Source organism: Callithrix jacchus, chromosome 19, assembly GCF_049354715.1.
Source record: "Callithrix jacchus isolate 240 chromosome 19, calJac240_pri, whole genome shotgun sequence".
In the NCBI taxonomy this organism is placed as follows: Eukaryota; Metazoa; Chordata; class Mammalia; order Primates; family Cebidae; genus Callithrix; species Callithrix jacchus.
The window spans coordinates 24275645-24295921 of NC_133520.1; the positions used below are offsets into that span (position 1 = coordinate 24275645).

Here is a 20277-nt window from a genome sequence, read left to right on the forward strand (position 1 = left end):
CTGCCTTTTACTGGTGGGATTGCGCATATGTATAGTTATTATTATGCCATTTGTGTGGCTTGCTTCTACCTTCTCAATTTTTGTTATAGTGGACTGTGGGGGTCTTTTAATTGGTGTTTTAAAAGTAATTTTTGTACTTTTGTATATCATTTTGTGAATGTTTATCTTCACCAGTGTTTTAGAATTTCCATATTTTGTTTTCATTAGGTCACTTTTAAACTTAAAAATATTTTTAAATATTTTAATCTATTCTCCTCTAATTATCAAGGTCAAAGTGAAATCGTATTGTTTTGATTGCCCACTATGTAAGACAAAGAATTTAGCATGTTTTGAATAAAATTCCATCTTTTCCATGGTAGCATGGCTTTGTTAAAATGGTCCTGAGCTTGGGAACATATTATCATACAATTATTATTTATACATTTTGAAAATTTACTTTTGGAGAATAACTTTGAGCAATTTGTCATATTTTATATGTTCTTTTTGCAAAATGATTTAGCCATACCTTCAAATTGAACTGGTTTTAATGTTCTTTAATAATCTGCCCACTAATATTTGATAATTATTATTTTATGCTGTTTAATATTCTTCTCAATGATATTTTAATTTTTCCCTTAGTCACATGAAGTTTATCTTTAAGAGTTTTTAGGATATGCACTTATCCAAAGCAGTATGTCTTTCTGTTGTCTACAAATTTGAATGACAGTGTCTCTGTGCACAGAATTTCAGGGTCTCAATCTTTTATATTCAAAATATTTAGGGGAGGGACAGCGTGGTGGGGGAGTTGGGGAGAGATAGCATGGGGAGAAATGCCAGATACAGGTGAAGGGGAGGAAGGCAGCAAATCACACTGCCACGTGTGTACCTATGCAACTATCTTGCATGTTGTTCACATGTACCCCAAAATCTAAAATGCAATTTAAAAAATATTTTAACTGTTAATTCCATTATTTTGATGTTCTTTTGGAATTTAACTGTATCTTTTATATTTATTTTTATGTCTCAAAATATTTTAACGTGAATTAATATTTTTATGTTTTCCCTGTATCCACAGTTAATTTTTATTGTTGTTTTTCTTCTTTTTGTTTTATTTTCTTTTTAACTTTTATTTTGAGATTCAGGGTACATGTGCAGGTTTGTTACATAGTTAAACTCGTGTCGCAGGAGTTTCTGATACAGATTATTTTGTCATGCAGGTACTAAGCCTAGTACTCAACAGTTCCTTTTTCTGCTCCTCTCCTTTATGCCACCTCTACCCTCAAGGAGTCCTTAGTGTCTGTTGTTCCTTTCTTTGTGTTCATGAGTTCTCATCATTTAGCTCTCACTTATAAGTGAGAACATGTAGTATTTGGTTTTCTGTTCCTGCATTAGTTTGCTAAGGATAATGGCCTCCTGCTTCATCCATGTTCCCACAAAAGACATTACATTGTTCTTTTTTATGGCTGCATAGTATTCCCTGGTGTATATATACCACATTTTCTTTATTCAATCGCAGTTATTATTTCATCATTATTTAGATGTATGCCTTTTAAAATTAGTGTTGGCTAAAAGATAGTCATTTATTTTTATATGCTGTCTCCAGTCTTATTCAACAAGAAAAAAAGTCACCTGTCTTTTATTATTAACCCTCCTCAAAGTATTTCGATTTCTCTCTCAGTTACATTTGACATTTTAAGGTCTAATTTCTGTTCTCTAGTCTCTTTATCTCTGGGATAGTTTCTCAGTTTTGTTCTCTTATCACAGATACACTTTTTAAATTTTTATTGAAGCACAATCAAAAAATACATAAACTATAAAATTTAGCTTAATGTGTACTCACCAACTAAAATATCTGCATAACCAGTTCCCGGATCATGCTGCTTTGATTATCTGCAGTACTGCTTTTCTGCTCCAATGCGATTTTAATAGCACTACTGCAATGCTAGTTTAGTTTATCCTTGTTATTTTACACATCATCCTTTTCATCTCATCTTGGTCTGTGGTCCTTCATCCCATATCCTGTGGTCTTTTCAGTTATTGTTTTAATGTTTGTGTCTTTTTACTTTATTTCTATAGAAACCAAGTTTTCATGCATATTATTATGAAAATAATGCAGTCTTCTAAAATTGACTTTTTGTCATAAACCAGATTTTAAGCTTTCTTCCTTTAGTGCTTTAGAGTTATATTCTCTTTCTTTTATGGATCACTAGGAACGCATAATGCATGCATATGTATATATACTCAAACACACAACATGTGTTTGTCCAATCATCATGCATTCCCTTTTCTTTACCTCTTCATAAAAGAACAGCAGCTTCTTTTATAATCTCCTTTTCCTAGCAGCCAGGTACATGAGGGGGTGCTGACTTCATTCTCATTCTCAATCCAAAGAATAACCCACTTCCCTCCCACTTCTTGCCTTTGATTCATTTAGAGATGAATATGAGTAAAGGTTTGCTGGTGGTTTCTAGGGAAGTTCTCATTTATTCTTGAAGTAGCACTATCAGGAGGATGTGAATGAAGATGCATGTAGATAGAGTGCCACTTGCAGCCACCCTATAGCTTTGAAAATGTCCACATACAAAAAATCAGCTGGGCATGGTGGCACGTGCCTGTAATCCCAGCTACTCAGGAGGCTGAGGCAGGAGAATTGCCTGAACCCAGGAGGCGGAGGTTGCGGTGAGCCGAGATCGCGCCATTGCACTCCAGCCTGGGTAACAAGAGCGAAACTCCATCTCAAAACAATAACAACAACAAAAAAAATGTCCTCAAGGTGAAGCTGAAACTTTGACCAGTGGAGTGAAGAAGTGGTAGATACCCAAGTTCTTGATCTTTTGAGGTCTTCAAGGTAACCCTGCTGATGTCTTTTTCTTGGACTATCTCCTTATATGAGCCAATAAATGTTAATATTTTGGCAGGCTTCATTTAGGTTTTCTATTGCCTGCTGCCAAATCATCCTAACTTACACATGACTACAATCTGATGTTGAAAGGAATTTGTTTTCTCCTTCTATCTCTCTCTCCTTTCTCTTCCCCACATCCTCCTAGCAAGTGCACAGCCAGACCTAGTGTTTGCTAACAAAATAAATGTGTGAGCTATGACTAGCCAGGTTCACTGACTGCCTTGAGGAACAGTCAGAGTTCCACCTCTGATATATAGTGGAAAGATACTCACTGTCCAAGCTCCGATAGTTGGTAACCATCTGTTGTAATAATACTAAACTGTACCAGAATCTTACCTATTTCACAGATTCTTCAAAACAAGTGGATATCTTCTCTGTCACTTGTAAGATACAGAAAATATAGTCCTCTGTTGCTTTTGTCATGTTTTGCTTTGCAAGTTGTCATTTCTCAAGGCATGGAGAAGACAGGGTATAAGAATGACAAGGAAAATAGTATTCAAACTAGCTCTGTAAAGCAACTGAGTGACCGTCAGCTGGCTCTCTCAGCGCAGACCCAGGGCTCTGAGCCTAATTGCAGACTGCAGGATAGGATAACCATGTCTCTGTACTTCCTAAAATTCGTGGAACTTGTCAGATGACGTTAGTCACCATTTCTGTTGCTACTTTCTTTGTTTTACATTGGTCTTGTTTAACTTGGCACCTTTGGTTTTACAGTTAAGTATTTTCTCCATTTCAGACACTAAATTATCTTTTCATTTTATCTTTTAATATTGTGTTATCTCTCATCTTTTTCTTGTCTTCGTACACATTTTAATGGGATGTTGACAGTAACTACTAAATAGATGATGCCGTAGAATGAATGTGTGCCCCTCCTAAAAGGCAACTATTATTGTTGTTTACACTTGTCAAACGTTATATTACTTCTATATGGCTAAACTTTTGATAGATGTAAGTGTAACTAATTGGTATTTGGGCACTGCCAGATCTAAATTTCAGTCTACCATTTTCTAACACTGTGACTTTTGGCAAGTTTCATAAGCTCTCAAAGTTTCAACTTGTTCAGCTTAATTAGCTCACTGAGGTTGTGAGAAATGAATAGTACAGTAAATACTTAGCAGAATGACCTGCACACGATACCTACTTTATAGCAGTAGCTAATGTTATTTATATGCTCAATATTCTGCATTTTTTTTTTTAGACGGAGTTTCGTTCTTGTTACCCAGGCTGGAGTGCAATGGTGAGATCTCGGCTCACCGCAACCTCCACCTCCTGGGTTCAGGCAATTCTCCTGCCTCAGCCTCCTGAGTAGCTGGGATTACAGGCACGCGCCACCATGCCCAGCTAATTTTTTTTTTTTTTTTGTATTTTAGTAGAGATGGGGTTTCACAGTGTTGACCAGGATGGTCTCGATCTCTTCACCTCGTGATCCACCCGCCTCGGCTTCCCAAAGTGCTGGGACTACAGGCTTGAGCCAGCGCGCCTGGCCCTATTCTGCATATTTTAATTAAATAGCTGTTAGAATTTATATTTACAAAATGGATGTATCTCTAATATAAATTTAACATTTCAAATGTTTCTTTTGTTAACTAACTTTAAAATTAGATGGGTTTTTACTTATTTTTTTAACCAATGACAAATTCCAGACATTTGTAGAAGCATTATTACCCTATAGTTGTATAATGCTTTATATTTTGCCAAATAGAGCGCTTTATATTTTCTGAAATATTTACATATTAATTTACCTTTTCCAGTTCTCATAACAACTAAAGTCAGGCAGAGCAAAGGTGGTTACTCCCACTTCACTGTGGACAAAGTTAAAACTCAGAGAAACTACATGGCTCTTGTAGGAGCACATATTTAACTGGGACATTTAACTTCCAAACACCTCCTCTCTCTTCCATATTTATTAAATCGCCTTGCCAATTAGTATTTGTAAGCCTAGTAATTAAGAAGCTAAGTCAGCCTATGCTTGCTATAATATGACACAGGTATTTTCTAATCTTAAGATTGTACTAAGACTGAAATGGAAAAACGGTGAAAGCAAAGACAAAATGTGGAGGGAAATTTCTTGTTGTATATTTAATATATTCTTTTTAGTCTATGAAGGGCATAATGAAATTTACTCAGCTAATAGGCAGCATATGGTATGATCCATAGTATGTTAGAGATTTTGGGTTTGGGGCAAATAGAAATTTTAAAGAAATATTTTGGTGAAGTAGTTTCAGTCTATTATGAAGAAAACCTCTATCAACTAAGTTATTTCTTCTAAAGGTCACTGCCATTGGTTAGGGACAGTTTAAATGCCAATCCAAAGCCAGCTTCTCTGAACTGACACGTTTACATGGGTAAATAAAATTAGTGTTTCTGAAAGTGCTTTATTTCCTGCAACCAGAGCTTCTTGGCTTCTCCAGATCAAGTATTCCTCTGAAAACTGGTTGAAATTTTAGACCAGGTCTGAGGAACAGTGTTGAAAGAATTACCTGGTATGCTCATTAAAAACTGCAGCTGTCTGAGCCTGATTCTGATTCACAGAATCAGAATTTCTAGGGATATGTCCGAAGATTTTGCATTTTAACCACACGCACTCCCACTAAGGGATTCTTATGATATTATATTTTATATACTGTCATATATATTTATATATACTATAAAGTCTTCCCCCAGAAAGATGCAAAAATCACAAAATATTAAATATATTTTCAAATAATTTACAGACTTGTCATGTCCATTCATGGATACATTAGATATCTGCAAATGCCAGGTTTACAACTTTGCATTGAATAAAGACTAAAGTTGTCTTCCAACACATTAGACTCTTCATGCAGAAGAAAAGACTGAATGCATGTTTTTTTTGACTATAGCATTTCACACATTTCATCAAGATAAACACATTACACTGTGTTATCGTATAGTGGATATACAGTATATATACTGTATTACATAATACGGTATATCAGGAAGTAAACAGAAAGAGGCATTCACACTTGTAAGTCTTACGATACAGTTGAGGAAAGCAAATCACAAATATTTTAAAAAGAGAATACAATGTACTCTATGCTGACTTTCATATGGATAAACCTCAGATGTTCAAGGACAAACATGAGTTACCAGGAGAAGGCATTTCAATAGGGGTAAGTGGCAATTGAGCAGAACTCTGAAAGAAAGTTGGGATTTTGAAAAACTTTTTAAAAAGAGAAAGCTTTGAGTGTGTTTCAAATGTTATTCTACTGAAAATATATTTCAATACAACTATTTATGTAGTAAGCAATGGAAAATAATGCTGACAGATGAATAAAAGCCAGATTGTGGAGGGCCTTGAATGTCAGGCCTTACCGGCCAATAATATGCACGGCCTTTGATATTTTCATGGCTGTACAGAATAAAAATATTAATACATTTGTAAAAACTGACAAACAGCACTACCAAAGAATGTAAAGCCAGTTCTTGCCATGGCAGAGAGAACGCCAACATTTCTTAGAATAGCAACACAACCAACTCAGTACAAGACAGATTTTTAGAATTCACTGTAACTTGAGTGTTTAGTCATTCACTTTTGTCAAGACAAGGGAAGAAAGGGCTAAGCAAGAGCAGAGCCATTTCTGATGATTTACTGATCAAAGCCAATTAGGATAGTTATGGTTGAACTGGGTTGAGTTTCTCTGAAATTACTTTTCAAAGTCAAGTCAACAAGAGTGAGCATGTGCAATGCTGTGCTTTCTACTTGTTAGTCCATAAAATAACTAAAAATCACTTACCTACATCCCCTAAGCTTCAAAGTATGACTTTTGAAGTGCAAAATCCAGTGAAATGTGGAACTGAAATGCAAGGCTTTTTGCAGTTATTTTGTCTTTCGTTTGAAGATCTCAGAGTACTTTCCACACAATAGACTGATTCAAATCTTCCTCTTGGCTCAGTATTTTCTTTTTTTATCTGAGCTACCATATGGTTCTGAATAAATATCAGGTCTGGAGAGTGTGTATATGTGTCTCTTGTATCAGAACTTTAGAACAGTGTAATCATAAAGGAGAGCTAAGGAATGGCTACTCAAGAAACAATTCCATGCTTTATGCTGTACACATACAATCTTAATGTACAAAATAAGTTACCAATATAGTAACACCACATTTTTCTGATATCATTAAGGTCGAGAGTGGCTCACATAAAGGAGCTTTTGGCATAACACAGTTTTATAATTCTTGTGGGAAAAATGTTTCATTTTAGTATTTTCACATTTAAACATTTCAGAAATATATTACACATTTTCTTGCATTTCCGGATTTGTTGCACAAAACTTTGTACCTTGTTGACAACACTGTTGTTATTTATTGTCCTATGCACTATAGATTTTGATTTTGTTCCTATTTTCAATACTTTTCAGGTATGATACTTTTTAATATTATTTTATTTCAGCTCATCATATTATTTTCCTTGGAGGCAGCATGTTGTAGAGAACAAACGTCTGATTTCAGGAGTCAGGCAGACTGAGTACCAACCACAGGTTGGCTCGGTTTCATCAACTGTGAAATGAAGGTAGCAATATATGCTTCCTCATTTATTAGAATGATTCATATAAAAATCATTCTAATTGCCACATCAATACAGCACTTACCACAGTGACTGGCACAGATCTGAGACTCACCAAGTGTTAGTTCCATCCACTCACATTCATTGTCTAGTTCTCACCTGTCATTTCCTGCTGCTGAAAATGTACTCAAAAGTTCTCCCTTATCCTTATCCTTTTCTTTCATTGATTCTATTCCACCGCAGGATGAAATATTTGATAATCAAACGATTTAATTGTATCTAAAATAATAATGAATGATGGAGTAGGGCCTGAGAAAATGGTTAACAAATTTTATAGTCTCTAGTTTTAAACACAAAAAGTTTTATAGCATATCTTTGTTCTTAATTATGTTCTGCATAATTGAGATCATGTACAGGAATTGACCTTCAGAACAGCAAAATTTAATGGTAATCGAGACAGAGAAAAATTGTGGATATGATGAAATCTATGCTTTTAAGCAAATAAAAATGGAGTTAGGGAATTATGGCAAGACAAGCAACATCTGATAAGCACCTATGTCCTGGAACCACATGCTGTGAACAATTGCCTCATTCAATCCTTACTAGTGGCCTTCGTAAAAAGTTACTGCTCTTCCCTTTTTACAGCTTTATTAAACTGTAACAAAATTATGAAATTATGAAAATGTCAACTCTTATTTTATTCAGCATATTTTCCACTTAGAAATTATCTACTTAGAAAGTATGCATGTAGCATATTCTTTACTTAGAAATTACGATAAAATCTTAGGACTGGGAGAATCTTTAGAGGCCATTGAACTCCATAACGCACCTTTTCTTAAATTTCTATTATAATATCCATGCTGAATGATGATCCTCTCTAAATCTGCACAGCTTCGATGTCAGGAAACATACTTTCTCCCAAGACAGCTGGTTCTATGCTTGATGAGCCTCAACTACTAGAAGATCCTGCACAAATAAATCACCCAAAAGCTTCATACCATTGATACTAGTTTTCACAGTTAGAAACAAATAAAACATAAAATTCCATGTGATGGACCTTTAGCTGCATGAAGACCCTTCTGATAATCCCTAATATCTGCTTTTCTCATGGCTAAACATCCAATTTGCAAGAATTTCTCTCATGACCTGATTTCAAGTAAAATCACTATTATATTACCTTTCTTTATTGGAGTGTCCATATTGTATCTCTGCCTCCTAAAACAAAAATATTTCGAGTTCAGATTGGGAGTCAGAAAGGGATTGTCATTTCCTTTGCCCCAGACACTGCTTCTGTCATGACAGCCCCAATGTCACAAAATGGGGAAAGTCACATCACTATTGATCCGTATTTCAAAGATAAGTTCAGGTTATATATATACAAGCAAACCATAGACTGCAGCACATTATATAAATGTTAATAATAATTATAGAAAATTATTATCAATTGAAACTCATAGGTCTTCACCCAGTAAGCTATATCTCTTCTATCCAGTTTTGTGGTTTCTTCACCTCAGGTGAAAAGAGTTAACTCTTTACTTCAGATTATAGAAAACTGTCTTCTTTAGTTGACGTGAGATACCTGGCTTGCAGATTCCGTTCTGTCCCATCCGTTTCTATTCTATAGCTTCTCCCATCCCCCATTCAGTTTTCTCCCTTCCTTTTGTAAATCACTGTGATATATTGGCCATATAGACTCATTTGCATGTATTCATAAATGATTAAGGTTTGTGTATTAGTATGTATTGTGTTAAAGTTCTCATTTTCTTTCTTCCTTTTTTTTTAACTTTTAGTTTTAGTTCAAAGGTATAAGCGCAGGTTGTTACCTGGGCAAACTTGTGTCATGGGGTTTGCTGTACAGATTATTTCATCACCCAGATATTAAGCCTAGTACTCACTAGCTATTCTTCCTGATCCTTTCCCTCCTTCCAGCCCTCTAAAGGTACATCTCTTTATTATATTGGAACAGAAAGCCATTTTCAGCCTCCCCCTAGCAGAGCAACCCTTAAGTCCTATTGATCAGGATTGGGTCACGTGCCCATGACTCAGCTGTAAAGGAGTGTGTGAAAGAATATATTTGACATGTGTATTCTAAATGGTAGGATACATGTCTCTCAGTAAAGAAGGGGTGGGACACGCCGGGGAATTGCCTAAGGATGGTCGTTATTTTAAACAGGTTCATGTTGCCTATAAATTCAATAAGTATGCTTTATATATTTTAGTTCAAGTAATATTTATCCAAGTTCACTTATGCAGTCCATAGAAAAAGTTGGTGAAACTTCTTTGAAAACTACTATGCTCCAAGTAGTATGCTCATTTGGTTCACACAAAAATAATTGTTTCATAGGCTTTATTATTTCTACTTTGTAAGAAATTTCAGCTTAAATAAATTAGCTAATTTACCCAAGTTCTCGTAGCCTCGTATCAAAACTGCAATTAGTATAAAAGTCAATGTCATAGTTGGACTCCTAGTCCATGTTTATTCTGCTACTTTATTCTGGTTCCCTGAGGACTATTAGAAATGTCTCTCCAAGTCTGATGATTGATCAGAACCCTGAATATGTTGTCTGTCTTTCTCGTCCCCATTCTCATCCTCTAGCACCCAATAGATACATTTCTGCTTTCGATCCTCAAGGTCACTGTCTGCTCAGCCTTCCCCATCACTGTAAGCTTGGCTAAACTGTATGCTTCAAGAAGCAGGATTAGATCTAGTTTTCTTCACCATCATATCTCCTGCACTCACACAGTGACAGTCAAACTACGGCCTTGATAAATAAGTTTTAAAAATGAATAAATAATACATGAATGAAGAAATGCACTATTGCAATGTCTCTTGTATCACACATTTTCTGCCTTATTACTGGTTTTCATCACAATTTGTCTGACCTCAATTACGTGGCAGATTTTTTTTTTTTACATGGCATAGACTGTCCGTGAGAAGGCACTAATGACTATTTTGTGATACAGTTACTGCCCCTCTTAGGTAACATTTTCACCTTTACGGAGGCTTCGAAGAAGGTCTCAACCTAAAGGAACTGCTCTGATGGTGAGAATTTTAGGCAGTATGGTGGTTCTAAGGGCCTTCGTGACCTCTCAGCTATACTGCCTATGTTAAACCACTACACGTCTACAGGCTCCCATTCAAGAAAATGTTAAGAGCAAACAAAAAAGAAGTCAAACACCAGTTACCCTAAGTGTATCTCAAACACCTCACATATTCAGATTATTCCGTTGTACAGAATTAAATGCCATTGGATTTAAAAGGAGTGGAGCATAACTGTTCTTTCACAGAGGCTGGAATTTGTTTGATAGCACCATACAAGTAACTGCTGCCACAGTCTCAATTAATAAAAGTGCTTGCTTTTTTCTCTTAATTTTTCTTTCCTTTCTATCCTTTGTATAGATATTCAATAAATTTGAAGTTGCCATTAATTTCTTAACCACTATTCAAAAGCCAAACAAACAAACAACAAAAGAAAACAAAAATAAAAACAGCACGTCCATTGTTGCAAAGAAAAATAAAATCAGGCCCTAATTTTCCATAATAGAAGTTGTCCAAAATGCTTATGTGTATTTAGATTCCCCGAAACTCATTTCTTCATAATAATAACGTCAGCCTTCAGTGTTGCGATCATAACATTCCCTAATGTGATTGCAAAGGGGAGGCACCATGTGTTAAATGAGGAGAGGATCTAAGAATAACAAGTCTGCCTGGTAAGCAGCACAAACGAGTCTTACACTAAGCTCCACTGATCCAGCTTGGAGGGAAATAATCAAAACCAAGTCCCCACACTCTCTACCTGAGAGGAAGAGGTGACATTGAAGAGCAAGCCCACACTTCTGGATATGGTATAAAATGAACAGAAACTCACTCTGACCACCTAGTAGGTGCTTGGATGGATATCTGTTTTTTAACAGAAAGATGTTTGGAGCCAGGACACATGGTTTTCACATTTTAATGGCAATGCTCATAGGTAACTCTTTCCTTATATATGTTAATTTGTACCTTGCTTAGTAACTAACTCTTTTCTTATACTTATTTTTGCTAATTTGTACCATGCTTAGAGTTTTTAAGATGTTTATTTAGCAACAGATGTTTAATGCTATGACAGATAATATTATCAAATGAAAATTCGAACTTCTGAGAAAGGAAAAGTGGATATATTTATGCATTGAGTTTTTGGGTTTTTATCATTTTTACTTTGATTTCTATTTATTACAATTTTTAAAATCCTGTCAATTAAAACAGATCTAGATGAAACTTACTCATTTGTATATGCCTTTGTATATATGTTTACTGTAAATTACATAATTTTGTATTAGATATTTCATTAATCATGGCTTTAGCAAAGTGAGAATCATGATAAAAATCATCTTCATACCCAATGATATTAATTCTAAATATAAAGTCTACATTTTTATCCATTAATATGATTTATTCTCAATAAAATATGAGATATACCAAGTGGCAGAAATTTTGCTATCATGATTATTTTTGCAATACAGTATCATCGTGGAATCAGATACTAAACTAAAAAATTTTAGAAAAATAAAATGAGAGGACAGTTTTTAATTAATTAAATGAATTGACTTCATATAAGCAAAATAACAATAAGCTTCAAGTAATCCACCCCATACTATAAATAATTGGACATACATAACCCATTTGTATTCAACTAAAATACCCAATTAAGAAGACTGAATGGCCCCAATAGTCCCCGATAGGCATAAATATTGCCTAATCCTTTTATCTTGATTGACAGCAGATCTTGTTCTTTGCCCAGCTACTCCAATAACCAATACATGACATTTTGATCTTTTTTCTCACTTTTAGTTTTCTGTGTTCATCAAATAAATATGTCGGACCTGATTTTACACTGGAGATGTCCATTGAACTGATTTTAAGTGAAGTAAAAGCATTAATAGCTGTTTATCATTCTACTTTTCATACCTAATTCTGTTTGTTGTTCTGCATACTATTGATCTTAATACAGGCTTTCTCTCCTTTTTTTGCTCTTTTTTAAATGATGGTAAAATTTATAACTTGCTTCTCCATTTATATTTAAAAGAAACACATAAGTTATTGACATTTTATGAAAGATGAAATGCATACATTTTAGCAATCATAAGAAAAAATACATAAGGCAAGGGTATAGAAAGCACAATCCTCTGCACTTATTTGCCCACCAAGGATAAATGAAAGTACATTGTAGATTGTAAATAAATAAATACCCTATTTGAGGCCCTAATAAGCGTATGTGTAAATAGTTTTAATGGCTGCCTAGTTGGTCTTCCTGTCTCTAGTTTCTTCCCACTTCACTCTGTGTTACATACCCCTGTGAAGGCGATCTTTATGAGAAACTATGTTGGTTTTTTGTCCAACAATTATGGATGACTCCTCACTGCCAGAAAGTGAATAGATACGGTAAAAGCCTCATAAGTTCGCAGACCTTCTCCACTATGGCTACATCTAACCTTTGTGCATTTATTTTTCCACATAAATCCTCCATGCCAACAAGATTGCCAAACCCATTATCACTTCTGCATGTCTTAAGCTTTCCCATCTATGAGTGTTTTGTTTATTGGCTTATTTACACATACAGACACCTCTTTATCAACTCGATCTGTATTTGAAAACCTGTATTAAACTCTATCTCTGTAAGACCTTCCCAGCCAGGCCTGAAGAGATACTCTTCTCCAGAGGCTCTGCAGCAGCTACTGCCAATACAGTTCACTTAGATTCTATTGTATACTGTCTAGTGAAATCTCTTCAATATTGTCTTGACCTGCACTATCATTTAATTTTTCACAAATATGTCTTACTTTGCCTTTATTAAATTCATTGAGGACAGGGACTAGTTCAAACTTCATGTTATCCACAATATTTTATACATGAAAGATATGAAATCAATATTTATTTATTTGACTTAATTTAATATGAAGTGTTCATATCTAAAGAGGTATCATTATCTATCATTCAAAGTCTTTTTTCCCTAAAACTTTCCTAAATATGCTCTACTGTTGCCTGAGTTTGATTCTCATATATTATCGACATCTGCTGAGAACCTACTATGTACAATGCATTTTCATAAATAGATATTATGTCCTTTCATTATATTTTAAGTACATTCATCCTAGGTCTATGTCTTCTACTTTGGATGCTCTATAATACTCTGAGAGTACATAATTGAGTAGGTATTCTATATTGAGAAAATGGTCAATTGAAATTTCAACTAAGGGATCAAGATATGGTTGTTGTCAGGTATCAAATTATCAAATTATAAAAGAGATCAAAACACCGGATGTCAAGGTCAATACAAATAACAGCTTCAGGTTTTTGAGAGGTTTATATTTATGTCAGTGGTATGTGAAAATTCTTCAGAGGCAATTTGGAGTGGGTCTATATGGAGATTTCACTGGAGAGGCTTGCTGCTGTGTTCTGAGTTGAACCTTACTCCTCAAATTGAGGGCTAGATGCTAAATTCTAAATAACAGTGAGCATAGCTTCCAGGAGCCCTCCAGTGTCATCTAAAGTTGGGGGAAGGGAAACACTGGGCAACTCAGACTAGATTCTCCACCTGCCTGAGGAATCTAAACATGGAAAAGTATGATGACTCTTAACCTGAGGTGTCAGGAAAGAGAGAGACAGAATTGCTGCTGTGCTGTGTTGGAAAGTAAATGCGCTTCCCTCCCACTGCAGATTAAGGGTACATGAATCCTGTGGCCCAAATGGGGAACCATGGTAGAAGCATTAGTAAGCAGTTTGTGTAAAAAGCGTTCTTCCCAATAGGCCTGTGTTGGAAGGTGAAAGAATTCCACTAAGAGAGTTGATAAAGAAGGAAGGAGGCTAAATGTCGGTAAACCAATAGCAAAAGGGTTGCAGAAGGAACAAATGTGAGCCACCGGTAAAAGAAGAGGCAATGGGTGCCTGCCTCACAAGTCTCTAGAGTGAGTCTCAGCTGGAGGAATAGAGTGGGCTCCAGGAACTCGTAAGTGCCCCTTATAACAACTTTAATCACCTCCCAGTCTCAGAAATATCAACTTTAATCACCTCCCAGTCTCAGAAAGCATGGAACCATATTGTATCGGTCACGTGAATAATTTCTGCACCCTCTTCCCCCTTTTTTTTTGCCACAAACCTCAGTCTTCTAGGGGAAAGAACACATAAATCTGAGGGTGGAGACAGTGGAAGAATAGAAAGAGGGAAGAAGGCTTCCGAGTCTTCCTCAAGACTTCTGAAATTAGCCTAGCAGACAAAGATGATTTTCTCCTGCATCGAGACTTTTGATCATTATATGTGACTGGCCATTCTAATTGCTGTGGGTTTTTTGTTTTTTGTTTTTTAGTGATTGTGACACTACTATCCAAGAGTGAGCTGAAAGGTCCTGAAGTCTGCTGAAGGCTTTTATCTAGAGGCAATGAAAACCTTCCCCTGCTAAATATGTTTCAAGTTAGGGTGGGAGAAAAAAATCATGTTTTGCTTTTGTTATACCTTCTAAATAGTTCAGTGTTTTTACTATTAATCAAATACTTGTTATTAATTTTTTTCTCAAAATCCTTTGAAAATCAAGTTTAAGTGAAATAATTTCTAATACAAAAGTTTCAACTTTTCATATTCAGTTATATTAAACTTACATGGGAACATCTTTTTAGAATATACTATAGTTTACCTGTAATTTCTATGTCACTTTTCTGTGTTTCCAAGGATGATTATCTAACAAATAGATTAGTTCCATTCAGTTCTATTCTTTCTATCCATCAAACATTTAATCATTCATACCCTTAGCACTGTATACGTGGCTCTAAGTAAGATTATAATATGTCCACTGTTTTCACAGAGCTTGAAATATTTTTGAATTGACCAAGCTTGTAGGAAAGTAATCCCAGCATAGTAAAATATAAGTGCAATAGGGGCCAATCAAGGGCTTCCATGTGTGGGTAATAAATGGCAGTAGATGGTCAAAGATTAATATTGCAAACATTTATTGAAAATTTTACACAAAGAGAGGACTTTGGTTTTGGATCAGAGTAAATGCATTATAAAAATATTCAATCGCTTTAGGAAGGTCATAATGAATTCCTTCCTTCCAAAATTAATTACTAAATGCCGAATACAAGCCAGGTACTCTGCTATGTTTTAGATATACATTAGTGAATGAAACAGACGTTTTCCCTCCCTCATGGAAAGCACAATATGATGAGATTCTAGACTTAACAGCCTGTCTAAGTAAATATCTCATGTAAAATTAGGCAATTTACAGGACACGACACAAGCCCACACTTTCTTTTTTTTTTTTTTTTTTTTTTTTTTTTTTTTGAGACGGAGTTTTGCTCTTGTTACCCAGGCTGGAGTGCAATGGCGCAATCTCGGCTCACCGCAACCTCCGCCTCCTGGGCTCAGGCAATTCTCCTGCCTCAGTCTCCTGAGTAGCTGGGATTACAGGCATGCGCCACCATGCCCAGCTAATTTTTTGTATTTTTAGTAGAGACGGGGTTTCACCATGTTGACCTGGATGGTCTCAATCTCTTGACCTTGTGATCCACCCGTCTCGGCCTCCCAAAGTGCTGGGATTACAGGCGTGAGCCACCACGCCCGGCCAAGCCCACACTTTCTAAATAGTCTCTCAATGACTACAGAACTATTTTAATTTTGTCATTAGAGGGTAATTCTTTTTTACTACTTTTTAGTAATGGCCAACACTTATTAGAACTTGTTATACACCAAACAATGTTATGAATGTTTACATGTCTTAACTGGCTTAATCTTTGAAAGAGCCTAGTGATGTAAATACTGTTATAATCTTATTCGTAGATGAAGAAACTGAAATACAGAAAGTGGACGTAACCTGCTCAAGACCACACAGCATAGCTGGGTTTCAGATCCAGCATTATCAACACAGAAGTCTTTGGATTACATTTTTTAAAACACACGTTTGGGCATAGAGTTAAATGGGAAAATAAGACATACATATTAATAATAAGCAATAAATGAGAATGCACTAAATTATTAAAAAACAGTGTGTCAGCTTGGATTTTTTTTTTTTTTGAGACAAGAGTCTTGCACTGTTGCCCCGGCTGAAGAGCAGTGGCGTGATCTCTGCTCACTGCAATCGCCACCTCCCAGATTCATGAGGTTCTCCTGCCTCAGCCTTCTGAGTAGCTGGGATTACAGTCATGTGCATCCATGCTTGGCTAATTTTTGTATTTTTAGTAGAGACAGGATTTCATCATGTTGGCCAGGCTGGTCTCAAACTCCTGGCTTCAAGCAATCTGCCCTGCTCCGCCTCATAAAGTGCTGGGATTACAGGCATGAACTACCAAGCCTGGCCAGGTTGGATTTTTAAAACCTAATTTAGGGTCTGATGGTAAATGTGCTTTGGAATTTCAACTTCACTCTTTCTACACTCCAATTTCTTCTGTGAAAGAGAACTAAGAAAATCTACTTTGAAAACTTCAAAAAAATTGTAGTGAGCACAAATATAATAATTTAAATGAAGACGTTGGGGAAACCATAAAGTCTTATGCAGAGCAAATTTTTAGTTTTACTCTTTTTTACCTGGAAGAGCAACAGCCATCATTTTGAAGAGGTGGTATCCTTCTTCGTGTTACTTCTATTACATAAATTTGAGTGATTTCCTAATTAGAAATCTTTTTTTGACTTGGAATCAGAAGAAAAATAATAGAAGGTGAAAAAATAAAAGCAGGAAAGGAGCTTGTTATGGCCTAGACATCATGATTTACACTAGTGTTGTAGGGAAGGAGAAAATGGGGCCTTCCCTTCACCGTAGAGGCCCTTCTTAGTGAGAATTGTTTCCACTATCTATATTTCTGGCAAATTTTGGTTTTAGGAATTATGGGGAAGTATAAACAAGATATAAGTCAAAGTTACCGTTTCCAGGTAGAATAGAGTGAAATCTGCAGCCAGGGACAGAATATACAATGTCTGAGAAAAGAAGTCCCGAAATAAATAAATTGTATCGTGCATCAATGCCAAGAAGGATCTTTTTTCCCTTTTTTGTTTTTATGATATTCAATGCTGCATGTATATCTGACAATGATAGCAAGAATCAATCAATCACTGTATTTGGTAAATTATCTATTCCTAGAGGAAGAATGCAAAGCCTGCCATGACTGCATTTTTTTCCTTCACAACACATGTGGAATATAGCATTGATTATACTTAATAAGTGTTTACATTTTACTCCATTACATTCCTAAACCTGAGATATCTCTGTACGTCTGCGAGATTACACATGCAAATTATGTGAAACTTCTATTTATGATGTGAATATATATAATTTTAACCCTTTTTTATTATTTAACAGGAATCCACTGCGAAGAAGACGTCAATGAATGTTCTTCAAATCCTTGCCAAAATGGTGGCACTTGTGAGAACTTGCCTGGGAATTACACTTGCCATTGCCCATTTGATAACCTTTCTAGAACTTTTTATGGAGGAAGAGACTGTTCTGATATTCTCCTGGGCTGTACCCATCAGCAATGTCTAAATAATGGAATATGCATCCCTCACTTCCAAGATGGCCAGCACGGATTCAGCTGCCTGTGTCCATCTGGCTACACCGGGTCCCTGTGTGAAATTGCAACCACACTTTCATTTGAGGGCGATGGCTTCCTGTGGGTCACAAGTGACTCAGCGACAACCAAGGACTCAATGTGTAACATGGCCCTCAGGTTTCAGACCGTTCAGCCAATGGCACTTCTACTTTTCCGAGGCAACAGGGATGTGTTTTTGAAGCTGGAACTGCTAAGTGGCTACGTTCACTTATCAATTCAGGTCGATCAGCAGCCAAAGGTGCTTCTGTACATTTCCCACAACACCAGTGATGGAGAGTGGCATTTCGTGGAGGTAATATTTGCAGAGGCTGTGACCCTTACCTTAATCGACAACTCCTGTAAGGAGAAATGCATCACTAAAGCTGCTTCTCCATTTGAAAGTGATCAATCAGTATGTGCTTTTCAGAACTCCTTTTTGGGTGGTTTACCAGTGGGAAGGACCAGCCGTGGTGCTGCTCTGCTTAACTTCTATAATATACCATCCACACCTTCGTTTGTAGGCTGTCTCCAAGACATTAAAATTGATTGGAATCACATTACCCTGCAGAACATCTCATCTGGCTCATCATTAAATGTCAAGCCAGGCTGTGTACGAAAGGATTGGTGTGAAAGCCAACCTTGTCAAAGCAGAGGACACTGCATCAACTTGTGGTTGAGTTACCAGTGTGACTGCCACAGGCCCTTTAAAGGCTCCAACTGCCTGAAAGGTGAGAGAAAGCCGAATGCTATGGCTATGAGTGCCGAACCTCAGAGCCAAGCAGAAACAGCAAAAACAGCCAGACTGCTTCTGCCTGTCATGAAACATAATGACCCCACAGGACTTCTGCTACTGGTTTCCCACTGATGAGAAAAAAAGAAAAGGGCAGTGATGTGCATTCATTAATTTTGAGTGGATTCATAGGTTTCACTCATACAGAGAAGTAAAAGAAAAAAGCAGATAGCTGCTTTCCAAATAGGTTTTCATCTTTGTGTTTTTGCAAAATGCTACTGCAATTTTACAATTGGTGGCATATCACAAATGTATTGTAAATCTTATTTGAAAGAGATATAATCTTCTGAAAAAAAAAGGCCTTAGACACATAGGTCTAAGGTAAATTCTCAGTAAATATTCACTTCCTTGCTCTCCTTTCTATGCAATTCACACTTGCTCCAAAATCGTAATTAAGTATAGCATTTTAATAAAAAACCAATTTTATTCAAAGGCATCTTTTCCAAGGCTGCACTGGAGAAGACAGATCATCTACTAGGTGTCTTAAGGGAAAATAAAGAAAGATAAAATGTGGAAAGTAACAAGGGTAGAACTTGGTAGATGCCATAAACTAATTGATCTGATTTCTCTAGTAAACCACAGTTTGAAAAGTATTTCAAAATCCTTAACTTTCAACATTGTTACAGAGATTGCTGTTGATAGTGATCAATATATACCTGTTTCTTTTTATTATTATCATCATACATTGAAAAAATCTGAGAGGTAATTGTAACAGACTGCTTTGAAGTTCAGCTGTAATTTACCCCAAGATTTTGAGTAAGTTGAAGTAGGACGACATCTGGTAAGTAGTCTTCTCTGCTTTATATGAAGTGAAATTAAAACCAGTCTTAGCCTATATTCTATTCCATGTTTAAATGGCTAAGAATTATTAGAAACTACTCAAGGGTTTCCCCCTGACCACAATATTCATTACAAATCACAGACCTGTTTGACAATGAAGTATGGCATCTACTACCTCTACATAATATTTTAAGTAGAATGGCAAGTTGTTTTGTGATTTTTTTTTAAGGAGAAAAAGGGAAATTATGCTGAGGCAATGTTCACTGTTTGAAGAGAAATTTAATTGACCTAAGGCAATATTTTTACTACATATACAAAATAGCAAACAGATGCTGACTCATTTTGACTGACTTCCAGATGCAGTGACCCATGAGCTTAATACTGACCGTGGTGATCTTAACTGTCCTAGGAAACACATCCAAGAGATGCCAGTCCAGTGGGTTCTGGTTTTCTTTATTTTATCCAACTTGGAAAACCATGAACTGTTTAAACCCAGTTCCTGAATGGGTTACCCTTCCCCCGCCTCTCCCAGTTTCCTTATACCCTTACGCTGCAACATTATTTGAAACTGTTTAACCCTCAAGAAAATGTTTGACTTCAAATGATCACTTTACAGAGAGAGAGTTCTGCAAAATCTTTTCTGTCTGAAAATTCTTGGTATGAATTTAAGGAAAATTATATTTTTCATATCACCTCTTCAGTATAAAATTAAAATATTCTGTATTTTTTTGTTAGCTAGAAAGAATGTTTC

General features: G+C 36.0%; 1 protein-coding gene across 1 annotated transcript in view; it reads left to right on the top strand.

The window, feature by feature from the left end:
• CRB1 (crumbs cell polarity complex component 1) overlaps nt 1-20277 on the top strand; it is a 223616-nt gene that overhangs the window by 147464 nt on the left and 55875 nt on the right. Inside the window, exon 6 of the mRNA XM_008985348.4 lies at nt 17728-18684. Coding sequence (XP_008983596.2) covers nt 17728-18684 — 957 coding nt within the window. The remainder of the gene's footprint in view (nt 1-17727; nt 18685-20277) is intronic.